General features: G+C 45.2%; 1 protein-coding gene across 1 annotated transcript; it reads right to left on the bottom strand.

Moving 5' to 3' along the window:
• Positions 1–6,022: 6,022 nt before the first annotated feature.
• LOC147999915 (igE-binding protein-like) lies at positions 6,023–8,166 on the bottom strand. The gene has a single exon (XM_087591938.1). It carries the CDS (start codon positions 7,869–7,871, stop codon positions 6,075–6,077), a length of 1,797 nt encoding a protein of 598 aa, XP_087448064.1. The 5' UTR covers positions 7,872–8,166; the 3' UTR covers positions 6,023–6,074.
• Between the last annotated feature and the right edge of the window lie 4,507 nt (positions 8,167–12,673).

The following is a 12,673-nucleotide window of genomic DNA, read 5'->3' as shown; positions in this document are numbered from 1 at the left end:
TCCTAGAATATTTTTCTTATTTGTTTTTTTAATTTTTAATTTTTTATTTTGTAATTTCATTTTATATTTACATTTCAAATGTTATCCCATTTCCCGGTTTCACCTCCAGAAATCCGTGATCCCACCCTCCCCCCTGCTTCTATGAGGGTGCTCCCTCACCCTCCCAGTCGTTCCCTCCCACCTCCCCACCCTGACTTTCCCCTACACTGGGGCATCAAACCTTCACAGAAACAAGGGCCTCTCCTCCCACTGATCCCCAACAAGGCCAACCTCTGCTACATATGGGGCTGGAGCCATAGGTCCATCCCTGTGTTCTCTTGGGATGGTGGTTTAGTCACTGGGAGCTCTGGGGGTCTGGTTGGTTGATACTGTGTTCTTCTTATGGGGTTACAAACCCCTTCAGCTCCTTCAGTCCTTTCCCTAACTCCTCCATTGGGGATCCTGTTCTCAGTCCAGTGGTTGGCTGCAAGCATCCACCTCTGTATTGTAAGGCTGTGGCAGAGCCTCTCAGCAGTCAGCGATATCAGGCTCCTGTCAGCATGAACTTCTTGATGTCCACAATATTGTCTGGGTTTGGTGTTTGTATATGGGATGCATCCCCATGTGGGGCAGTCTCTGGATGGCCTTTTAGTCTCTGCTCCACACTTTGTCTCCATATTTCCTCCTGTGAGTATTTTTCTTCCCCCTTCTAAGAAGATCTGAAGCATCCACACTTTGGTCTTCCTTCTTCTTGAGCTTCATGTGGTTTGTGAATTGTATCTTGGGTGTCCCGCGCTTCGTCTCGCCAGCAGGAACGACGCGGCACACACAGGATCCTACTACAGAAAAGCTTTAATGCGTCTTGAGAGGGAGAGCATAAGCTTACAATGCGGAGACGGAGAGTGAGGAATAACCGTCCCTTATATAGGAAACTATCCTCGCCTAGGACGTGTCACTCTCTGACTGGTCGCTGCCAATTATGCCAGATGACGTACCAAAACGTACGTGTTCCTTTGAGTAGGGACGTTACCAGGCGCCTGCGTATTGCCCTTTTTACTAGGTGCGTTCTGCCGGATGCCGGTGCCATCTTGTAATGGAGTTTGTGAGGACAGCTCCTCACATATGTGAGGACAGCTCCTCGGACAGCTCCTCACATCTCTGTGAGGACAGCTCCTCGGACAGCTCCTCACATCTCCCCCTTTTCTGTTTTTTTAAGCAAACAGGACACCCAGATATAGGAGGGTGAAGACAGAGGTCATATCCTCGTACAAAGTTGGCGAACCTGTACAAGAGAGATACCCTTAGGCTGTTGTTGGGACCCAGGGCACTCCAGACCCGTCGCACTGCCATTTTTCGAGGGAGGGAAAACTGAGGCAGAAACCCTCATGTAATATGACATGCCTTCCAGGGAGCATATTTGGTAGAACTTCCCTGTGCGATGCTAAGCTCGTCACCCCTCATGGGCTGCTCAAGCCGGACACTCTAATCCTGTGCAATGAACCGAGGTTCTAGGAGTGCAAGAGCTGTCCAGCCGGCGACCTGTTGCTTGAGCATGGTCAACCAGATATCGGCTGACGCTCCTTGTTCAAGGGCTACAAGCGCCTGGGCGATCACTACTTTGTCATTTCTTGTTTGAGATCTCAATTTGCAAAGCAACCAGAGGAGTAACACTAATCCACAGCAGAGGATCACTCCAAAAAGTCCCACTCCCACCCATTCCTTGAAATAAGAGACTGCTGAGGTGATCCAGGACGACAATCCCTCCGTCAAAGACAGGTCCAGTCGGGTAGAATTTACTTGAATGATGGTCGCTCTCAGCTCCTGAAGTGTCTGTTCAAACTCCGAGGTCCAATTCTGTAACAGATGCTGTGAAAGACTCTTAGACAGATTAGCAGCTCGGGTAAATTTGTCATATTATATGGAGGTGACACAAAGGCCTGGGTGTTTTTGCTCACAGCCAAGCTGGGCCAGTTGCCATAGAATGTCTAATTGCTCTCGGACCAGATCTATACGTTGGTTGACAAGCATAAGGCCTCCCTATATCTGAGTATTGGCCGAGGCCTGTCTGTCCCGAGCCACAGAGATGGTGGCCGATAAATCATTGATAGTTTGGGTTCTCTGTACTGAATTTAACAAGGCCAATGCCGAGGCAGTAACCGAGGCAGCGACTGCTGTCGTAGCAATAATGCCAGCAATAATTGCAGAAGTACCAAAATCTCTTTTTCCTCTAAATAAGGTCATGGTCCCCGGGGCATCAACAGGGATCGGGATAAAGCGAGGCATGCGGGTAACTACTGCGATATTTTATATGAGTAGCTGTCCAGACAGAGGCAGCAGGTTTGATGTTCCCCGTCCAGGAAAATGACAACCGTCCCTTTTCGCCCTTTCCTCCAAGTAGCATCGCCATGGGCGTAAGATCAGTGCAGCTACCATTAACCCAATGTAAGGCCACCACCATAGAGAACTGTGGCGTTAGCCACAATGTCCTCCTCACCAGTTCCCCATGTGGCCTCCCTTAACCAAGCAGAAGATTGATTATATAACATAATGCAAGGGAGATCAAAAGATGTTTTGTTGAATATGCCAAAACAAAGGCTGCCCTTAAGGGGAATAGTCCTATTTTCTTTTAGTCATTCAACCTGTGGATCCTTAGGTAAATAGGCCAACCCTAAATCCCTGTTAGTGGTACATCACCGGCATCGGGAGTGGAAAGGTTGACATTATTCCCCATCGTAGCTCGCCCTGCACCGTTGCTGGCATCCATGGAAGAAGAGTGAGGAGGTCCAAGAGTCCCAGTCCCTTCTTGATCACTTGCTGTGATGCTCCGAGTAAGTCGTCCTGGGATCCATATGGGATTTTCATTGTCCTGTGGAAAAACACAGACAGCTCCCCTGGATCTTATTAAAACAGGATCCGGGCCTTTTCATTCATTTGTTAATACATCCTTCCATTTGACTAATTCTTTTGTCCTCTTGGGCTCTGAGCAATGTCGCTCAGCCGCTGTTTGTCCAGTTTCATCAAGATTTAAAAAATTTAAGGTAAAAAGGGCCAAAGCAGTGGCCACTCGGGGTGTTGGGGGGAGTTCTATCATAATTCCCCTTCTTTGTTTTATTAAATATGATTTGAGCGTCCGATGAGCACGCTCTATGATTCCCTGTCCTTGAGGGTTGTAGGGCAGGCCCGTCAGGTGGGTAACCTGCATCTGAGCACAAAACTGACGGAATTTTTGAGATGTGTAGGCAGGGCCATTGTCAGTTTTTACACATTTTGGCTTTCCCCAAGCACTCCATGCTTCAAGGCAGTGCTGAATGACATGTGTTGTTTTTTCTCCTGTAAGTGGGGTGGCATGTAGAATGCCAGAACATGTGTCTATAGATACATGCACATACTGTAATTTTCCAAAAGTAGAATTATGAGTAACATCCATTTGCCAGATTTGCAATGGCTGTATTCCTCTCGGGTTGACCCCGATGTGAGGAACTGGGAGGAACTGGCAGCACTGTTGGCATTGGGTGACTATATCACGTGCCTCTTTTCTAGTTATAGAGAAGAGGCGGCGTAAAGTTTCTGAGGTGACATGGAAATTGCCATGAAAGGCTTTAGCGGCCTCTAAAGGAGAGGCCAGGGCCACAGCTATCATTTTTGTGGCTTTGTCAGCCAAATCATTCTCTGAACTCGTTGGGCCAGGGAGTCCAGAATGGGCCCGTATATGAGTAATGTATACAGGGAATCTTCTATTTAATAGGATAATTTGGATTTTTCGGAAAATATCTGCCACCTTACTAGTGGTTTTAATTATACCAGCGGTTTCAAGAATACTAACAGCATTAACCACATAGGAGGAATCTGAAACAATATTTAGAGGAACCTGGAATTTTTCAATGACCTCCATGACCACTAGGCATTCTACCACTTGGGGTGAGGTTTCAAAATATTGTCGTGAGAATACTTGGGAGTTTACCACATATGCTCCCACCCCTGTTTTTGACCCATCCGTATACACCGTTATCCCCTCCTTTAATGGTCTGTGGGATGTGATGCGAGGGAAAACAATAGGTTGTGATCTTGCAAAACACAATAGGGGGTGTTTAGGATAATGATTATCTATCTTCCCTGTAAAGGATGTGAGCAGCACTGCCCAATCATCAGAGGTAGCGGCTAGAGTTTGGACCTGGTAGGGTGTATATGGGATAATCAAGGATTGGGGTGGAGTCCCAAAATGACAGATGGCAGCTTTTAGGCCCTTAATAGCCAGATGTGCTACTGCGGCTGGATACCAATCAATAATCTTCACAGGGGAAGCATGTGGATGGATCCATAACAGTGGACCTTGTTGCCATAAAACGGCAGTGGGTAAATCCTTGGTATCTAGTACACAGAGTGAAAAAGGTAGAGACCAATCAATGCGTTGCAATTGGGCCTGTTTTATGGCATCTTCTACTTTTAGTAAGGCCTTGGTTGCAGCGGGAGTTAGCACACGAGGGGAGGTGATGTGGCCGTCCCCTTCCAATATTTTGAACAAAGGTTTTAATTCCGCGGAAGGGATTTTCAAAAATGGTCTCAACCAGTTGATATCTCCCAAGAGCTTCTGAAAGTCATTAAGAGTATGGAGGTGGTCTCTACGGATTTCCAGTTTCTGGGGTATAATCTTATCAGGGAAAATAATGGATCCTAGAAAATGACCTGTGTCAGCAATTTGGACCTTTTCTGTAGCAATATGTAAGTCCCATTGTTTAAGGGTTTTTTGTAATAAGGAATAGGCTTGTTTGAGTAATTCTAAGTCTTTATGACACATCAATATATCATCCATGTAATGGATTAACAGTAAATTTGGATAGGTCTCCCTGACTGGTTTGAGGGCTTCCTGAACATATAACTGACACATCGTAGGGCTGTTGGCCATGCCCTGAGGTAGGACCTTCCACTGGTATCTTTTATCAGGTTCAATATGATTAATTGATGGGACAGTAAAAGCAAACCTGGGCCTATCTGGGGGGTAAAGAGGAATAGAGAAAAAACAATCCTTGATATCTATTATTACCAAATTCCAATCTTTTTGTAGGGCCGAGAGTATAGGAAGGCCCCGCTGAATGGGTCCAAGGGATTCCATCTGATCGTTAATGGCCCTCAAGTCATGGAGTAGTCGCCATTTTCCTGATTTTTTCCTTATTACAAAAATTGGGGTGTTCCAAGGAGAGGTAGAGGGCTCCAAATGTCCCAATCTTAATTGTTCATCCACCAGTCCTGTAGCTGCCTGTAATTTCTCAGAGGTTAATGGCCATTGGGGAACCCACACTGTGTCCTCCGTCCTCCATGGTATGGGTCGTGCTGCCCCAATGGCGCCTAGGAAAAACCCAGGCCTTGTTTATGGGGGTTGGCGATTGGTTCAATGGGCGTGAGACAACCCTGTTCTAATCGCCCTAGGCCTTTCCCTTCCTTATAGCCCATCCTTGACATCATGTGGGCCACTTGTGGGGGGTATTCATTAGATAAGGTCAGTCCCATGGTCTGCATAACATCCCTCCCCCAAAGATTAACAGGCAGGGGAAGTACATAAGGAATAAATTGTCCCTGTCGGCCATCGGCAGTTGTCCAAGTTAGAGTGGCAGAGCTGATCATAGGGCATGACTGGTAGCCTAATCCTTGTAGTGAGTGAGAAGATTTTGTGGTAGGCCATGATTGAGGCCACCATTTTGAGGAAATTATACTTTTATCAGCCCCAGTATCCAGTATGCCTTCGAATTTCTTTCCATTAATTTCTAAGCTCAATTTTGGGCGGTTGTTAAGGTGAACCACCAAATATGCCAAATCATGACCAGTGGACCCCATGGGTCCCTTGGTATCCTGTATCGTGGCCTGGAAGCACGGAAGGAGTAATAACTGTGCTATTCTATCTCCTTTACTTATAGAAAAAACCCCATCGGGACTTGAACAAAGAATCTGAATATCAAGAGAGCGCTGAGCTTCAACAAGGCCTGGATGGACTATCAGTCCTTGTAGGGCAAGAGATCCTCTCCCAAGGACAAGGCCTATGGTTCCCGGGGGTAGAGGCCCCACAGTCTGAGCAGGAATTGGCTGAATGCCCATCTGGGGCATTAGAAAGAAGTCTGAGGCGGCACGCAGGTCCAATTTTGTGTCGCCTCTTGGGGGACCTCCTCTGCCGGGGTCGTGGCCCTGTGAAAGCGGTTCCCATATCTTTGAGGGCCCTGGGACCGGGGGCCCACCAGCCCGTTTTTTGACATCTCATTAGGTCGAGTCTCCAAAGGAGGGAATAGTTTGCCTTTAATGTCTCTCACTGATCGGCACTGGTCAGCCCTATGGTAGCCTTTGCCACATCGGACACAGAGGGTTGCAGACCCCCTGTCTCTTTTTGTCATCCTGCAGTCTCTTTTCAGATGGCCTGTTTTCCCACATTGAAAGCATGATCTTTTATCCGTCCCTTTAACGGGGCGTCGCTGGAACTGGAGAATGGCAGCCGCCAGGCCTGAGTTAGTAAGGGGCCCTCCAAGTTCCCTGCAAACTCTAAGCCAATCCTGTAGCCCTTTATTTCTTCGGGGGGCTATGGCTGTTCGGCACTTCTGGGTGGCTTGCTCGAAAACGAGCTGTTCTATTAGTGGTGCTGCTTGTTCAGGATCGCCAAAGATTCGTCCTGCAGCCTCTGTCATTCTAGCTACAAAATCTGAGAAATTTTCCTGGGGTCCCTGAACGATTTTTGTAAGTTGATTATCAATCCCTCCTCTCCTGGACAGTGCCTTCCAGGCTCTAATAGCTGTGCTGGAGACCTGAGCATAGGCGCCCCAGTGGTAAGCAGACTGATCAGCTGCAAAGCGGCCCTGTCCTGTTAAGAGTTCGAAAGTCCATTCTTGTTGCTCAGGTATTAAGGCCGTAGCATTTGCTCTGGCCTGTGTTTGGGCTGCCTCATACCAGAGCGCTTTCCATTCCATGTATTGGCCCATGCTGGCAAGGGCTGCCTTAGCAATCATCTGCCAATCAGCTGGTGTCAATGCTGTCATGGCCAACCTGTCGAGTTGTGTTAGAGTAAAGTTGGCCGTGACTCCATACTTTCTAACTGATTCCGCTAATTCCTTAATCTGATTATATTCAACAGGGGCATGGACCCGTCCTCCCTCCGGAGTCTCAAAGATAGGAAATGTCATACTCAGCTTTCTTCTCACCCTCTCGGGGACTAGTGAGAAGGCGCGTGAGCGTGTCTCATATGGAGGAGGCGCCGTTGGTGGCGGCCGCGCTAGAAGGCTTCTATTACTTCCCCTACATTCATCGGGGTAATATCTTTCCTCCTCATATTTAGCTGCTTCCTCATCTAGCTCAGCCTCCTCCTCTGAGTCTAAGGTTTTATTTTCAGAGCTTTCAGAACTGTCGAGGTTCAGCGCTTCTAGCTCTTTCACAGGGTATAGGCTGGCTCCCCCTCCTGGTTTATGTGTCGAGGAGGAAGTGCTGGAATCTGAAAATTTCAACGCTCCCTTGTCTGTGGACTTACCGGGAGGGCACTTTTTCTTTCTTAGGACGTCTTTTTTCTTGTGCGCGCCCAACCTCTCACTACGTTCGGTTTCTGACAGACTTTCCCGGACTACCTCGAGAATGGCCTGTCCTTCTACTACTGCTGCCTTACACGTTTCATCCTTTAAACAATTCTTAACCAGCTTCCATATAGCTTTGGTCCCTAGGCGCAGATCCTCTTCCGCCAATTTTCTGTCAAGGTCTTTTCCAAGTTTGTTCCATGAGGCAATCGTAAACGAGCCTGAACAGGCAAACCAAGGCGCCACCCTCTCCACCTCCTTCACAAAGTTTTTAAGTGTTCCTCCTCCAATTTTGATGTTCCTCTGCTTTAACACTGTTTCCAAGGCCGTGACCACAGACTGTGAGGATCCCATGATGGGCCAGGAACGCCGGCGGCTTATCTACGTCCGTCTGACAAGGCGTGAGGTGAAAGGGTAGAGACGGACACGCTGCTCTCTTATGTACGGGAGTCTTACACGCGCCTCCCCGGACGGTGCCGCTTATCTACGTCGGCCTTATCGCGTCCTTGTTCCTCAACAGTCAAAATCGAAGGTAAAAGGGAGCTGCGCGAAGCTCACTTATATACGAGAGACTGAGACGCGCCTTCAGCTGCTGTGATCGTCCTTTTAACAGCAAAAACGGTGAAAACAGAACATAAAGAGTAGGGTGGCTCCCAGGACAAATACTATAGCCTCAACAAATCCTTCCCAAGGCGGTGACAACCCCAAACCAAAGTCCAAGAGAGGGCTGCCTCTCCGAACGTATCTACCTGCAGTTCTGAATCCTCCTTGTCGCCAAGGGATCTCCGAAGGTGCTGACGATGGTGAGGTCTTTCCCGGGTTTTCGGCACCAGATGTCCCGCGCTTCGTCTCGCCAGCAGGAACGACGCGGCACACACAGGATCCTACTACAGAAAAGCTTTAATGCGTCTTGAGAGGGAGAGCATAAGCTTACAATGCGGAGACGGAGAGTGAGGAATAACCGTCCCTTATATAGGAAACTATCCTCGCCTAGGATGTGTCACTCTCTGACTGGTCGCTGCCAATTATGCCAGATGACGTACCAAAATGTACGTGTCCCTTTGAGTAGGGATGTTACCAGGCGCCTGCGTATTGCCCTTTTTACTAGGTGCGTTCTGCCGGATGCCGGTGCCATCTTGTAATGGAGTTTGTGAGGACAGCTCCTCACATATGTGAGGACAGCTCCTCGGACAGCTCCTCACATCTCTGTGAGGACAGCTCCTCGGACAGCTCCTCACACTTGGGTATTCCTAGCTTTTGGGCTAATATCTGCTTATCAATGAGTGCATACCATGTGTGTTTGTTTGTGATTGGGTTACCTCACTCAGTTGATATTTTCTAGTTCATTCCATTTGCCTATGAATTTCATGAAGTCATTGTTTTTGATATCTGAGTAGTACTCCATTGTGAAGATGCACCACATTTTCTGTATCCATTCCTCTGTTGAAGGGCATCTGGGTTCTTTCCAGCTTCTGGCTATTATAAATAAGGCTGCTATGAACATAGTGGAGCACCTGTCTTTGTTATATGTTGGGGCATCTTTTGTGTATATGCCCAGGAGTAGTATTGCTTGGTCCTCAGATAGTACTATGTCCAATTTTCTGAGAAACCTAAAAAAATATTCATAGGAGGCAAAACAGAGGCAACGTGTGGAGCAGAGACTGAAGGAATGGCCATCTAGAGACTGCCCCACCTGGGGATCCAGCCCATATACACAGAGCCACCAGACCCAGACAACACTGCTGATGCTAAAGCTGTCTCCTAAGAGGCTCTGCCAGAGCATGACAAATACAGAGGTGGATGCTAGCAGCAAACCATTGAACTGAGAATGGGGTCCCCATTGGAGGAGTTAGAGAAAGGATTGAAGGAGCTGAAGGGATTTGCAACCCCATAAGAACAACAATACCAACCAACCAGAGCTCCCAGGGACTAAACCTCCATCCAAAGACTACACATGGACAGACCCATGGCTCCAGCTGCATATGTAGCAGAGGATGGCCTTGTTGGACACTAATGGAGGAGAAGCCCTTCGTCCTGCCAAGGCTCAACCTCCCAGTGTAGGGGAAAGTCAGGGTGGGGAGTCGGGAAGGGGTGGGTTGATGGGTGGGGTAACGCACTCATAGAAGAAGGGGGAGGGAGGGGGCTTATGGAGGTGAAACTGGGAAAGGGGATAACATTTGAAATGTAAATTAAAAAATATCCAATAAAAAAGTCCAAAAATATTTCAGTAGAAAAAAATTCACATCCATAAATAATTCATAAACATTTAAAGTCATGCAAAAAATGAAATTTTGAGCTAGGTTCATAAAATTAAATTTTAATTTAAAATTAAAACAAAGTCTTGGAACCAGTTATCAACATGAAACTATAAATCTGTAAAAAGAATTAGCAGAAAGTTTTTGCGATTTTGAATTGAGCAAAGGTCTTTTAAAAGTTATATCATTTTTGAGAAAGTGTCTGACTTTAGGTTAACCGGCCTCTCCTCAGATTCACAGCCCTCTTACCTCAGCTTTCTGTGTGCTCAGATTAAAAGAATGTACCACCACCATGTCAGCATCAAAAGTCTTTTATATAAGACAATGGAACAGCAATCAATACATGAAAAACTAATGCACTGCATTTAATTAGAGCTCTATTCTTATACAGGTGTAATTCTGAGGTCTGCCCTCCATCCCCAGAATAGCTATAGCTATTTTGTTCCATGCCTGCCAGCTACTTAATGTTGCTACAAAATGCCTGCCAGTCATTGACACAGAAAAATAACTCAACTCAGAGCAGGGTCAAGCTGACTACATCCCCTGTTATTTTCTGTATGTTCTGAGGTTTGTGTAGAAATTTGACAACCATAAGCCCCACTTAGGACCAATCAGATTAAAGGTCAGTTAGAACTGTTCTGTCTAACTGGCCAAATGGCTTGAGTCTGAGCTGACCACCAGGCATCACTTCCTGAACCTGCACATGAGCTTCTTTGCTTTTCTCGTCTATGAGTTGGCCCTGAGGAATGTTTGGGGTTGTAGTTCCAGCCCCGTATCTGAGCACACGGTCCTGATCGATCAGTGTTAGAGCGTTCATTCCATAACCATCCCTACCTGACTGAGACTGGTGTTTATGTGGTTTGTAGGGTGACTCTTGGATCCCAACATTTAAAATAATGAAATGACAAACTACAGCCTGAGAAAATGTTTTAATCCTCATATTTCATAAGGGATGTTGTAAATATAACTTGTATTCTCCAGATGTAATTGTCTAGGAGGGTTATTGCCTCGGTCTGCTAACCTGGGCCTAGTCCTGGAAGCTTCCGGCCTCTGAACAATCTAATCCAGGCCTAGAGTATCTTCAGCCTCTGAGACTCACTGCAGAATAAGCTCACCTTTCTAGTTCTTTCTGAACTCTGCCTGGCCAGGTCATCTCAGCTCTTCTGGCTCAAAATCTTCTCCAAGCTGACTGGTTTCTCACTAAATTGCTTGGCCTCAAATAACTCTAACAATTTGTTCTTGTCTTCTGGCTTCTTATTCTCTGGCTTCAACTGCCTCTGCCGACCTGAACTGTGTGGATTCACGAACAAACTCAGCTGCACTCACTGCCCTCACTGAACTGACTCCCAACTCCACTGAACAGAACTGACCACCTCTTCCTGCACTGCCCCTTTACACACCCTTTCCTTTCTCTCTCTTGTGAGAGTTGGTTATACCCATCTCTGAATCATTTTGTCAAACCGTTCTCTGATTCATCTCTTTATCTGCCCCTCAGTTAGAGGCCACTTTCAAACGTGGTTTCTCCCCTCTACAAAACTAGCTTTTCCTTCAATGTCTGGGATTAAAGGTGTGTACTAAAGGTGTGTCTGTTTTCCAGGCCTAGTAATAAAAAGCAGTTTCCAAGTGTGGGTAATGTGCATAAGATTTAAACAAACACATCAAAAAACAAAAACATGCAGATAAAAAGCAAGCACATAAAAATATTTTGGGCATCACTTGCTGTTTAGCAAATGCAACTTAAATCAAAATGAGACACCATTACAAATTTAGTAAAAAAAATTTACATCAAACAAGGGAGAGAATATCATATGGTAATGAAAATACAGAGGATTTGAAACACACACTGAAAATGTAAACTGTAATGGAACATTACAATTGCAAAACATAGAAAAATGTACTAACTTCCCGGTATTTATTTCAGATGAATTAAAGAATATGTTTCTCTCTCTCTCTCTCTCTCTCTCTCTCTCTCTCTCTCTCTCTCCATATGTACTTACATATATACATGAAAATATCCATAACAACTCTGTTTATAGTGGCCCTCAAATGAAACAGCTCAAATATTTATCAACACATAAATGGATGAGCAAATTATAGTACACTCATATGATATCTTAATATTATGTGATGTTACCCACAAATGAATTATAATTATATGAGCTAGATATATATCAAAATAGTTAAGAGATCCACAACCCTTCTAAGCCCCATTATGTGTGATTCCCAAGGAAAAGCAAGTTTACTACACAACAGAAGACAGATCAGAGCTTATCCAGGTGAGGCATTGTTTCAAGAGAAGTGGGAAAGCATTATAAAGGCTTTCTCAGGAAGTGTGTGGCAGAGTGCACATTTATTGTCTTGACTATGAGATGATCATACAAGTACCGACATTTGTTAAAACAATATATTTTAATACTTCAAGTGAATGAATTGATAGCTTGCATGTTGATTAGACTATAAATCTGCTTAAAACAATTTATCAATGAAATTTATCTAATTATTAATTTTGATATTAAAATACCAATAACTAATTTACACATCACTGAATAGTTCGTATCGAAGCATTTTGAGTTTCTTCAACTTTGGGAAGATCTGTTTTACTGCTTCATGAGTTGCATTCAAGATAAATATTTTCTGATTGTATTTTTAATGATGAAGTTTGATTAGGCTCCTGTATATGAGGCAAAATAAACACATACCAATGCAATTGTCCATTCTTCCAGTTTACATTTTATTTCTCATCAGTTGTGATTTCATTTATTAATAAATATAAAAAATAAAATATTTTATCTCCTAAATCAAAGACTTCAAAAAAGGAATTATTACTGTAGTATAAACCATGAGAGTAACAGTGAATTGGAGTAAAGTCCAGGTTAGCTTGTAAGACTTACATCCAGAGAA

This window comes from Rattus norvegicus, chromosome 17 (genome assembly GCF_021556685.1).
Source record: "Rattus norvegicus strain SHRSP/BbbUtx chromosome 17, alternate assembly SHRSP_T2T, whole genome shotgun sequence".
Lineage (NCBI taxonomy): Eukaryota > Metazoa > Chordata > Mammalia > Rodentia > Muridae > Rattus > Rattus norvegicus.
The sequence above is the reverse complement of the archived record's forward strand: the minus strand, read 5'-3'. Positions and strand labels throughout refer to the sequence as shown.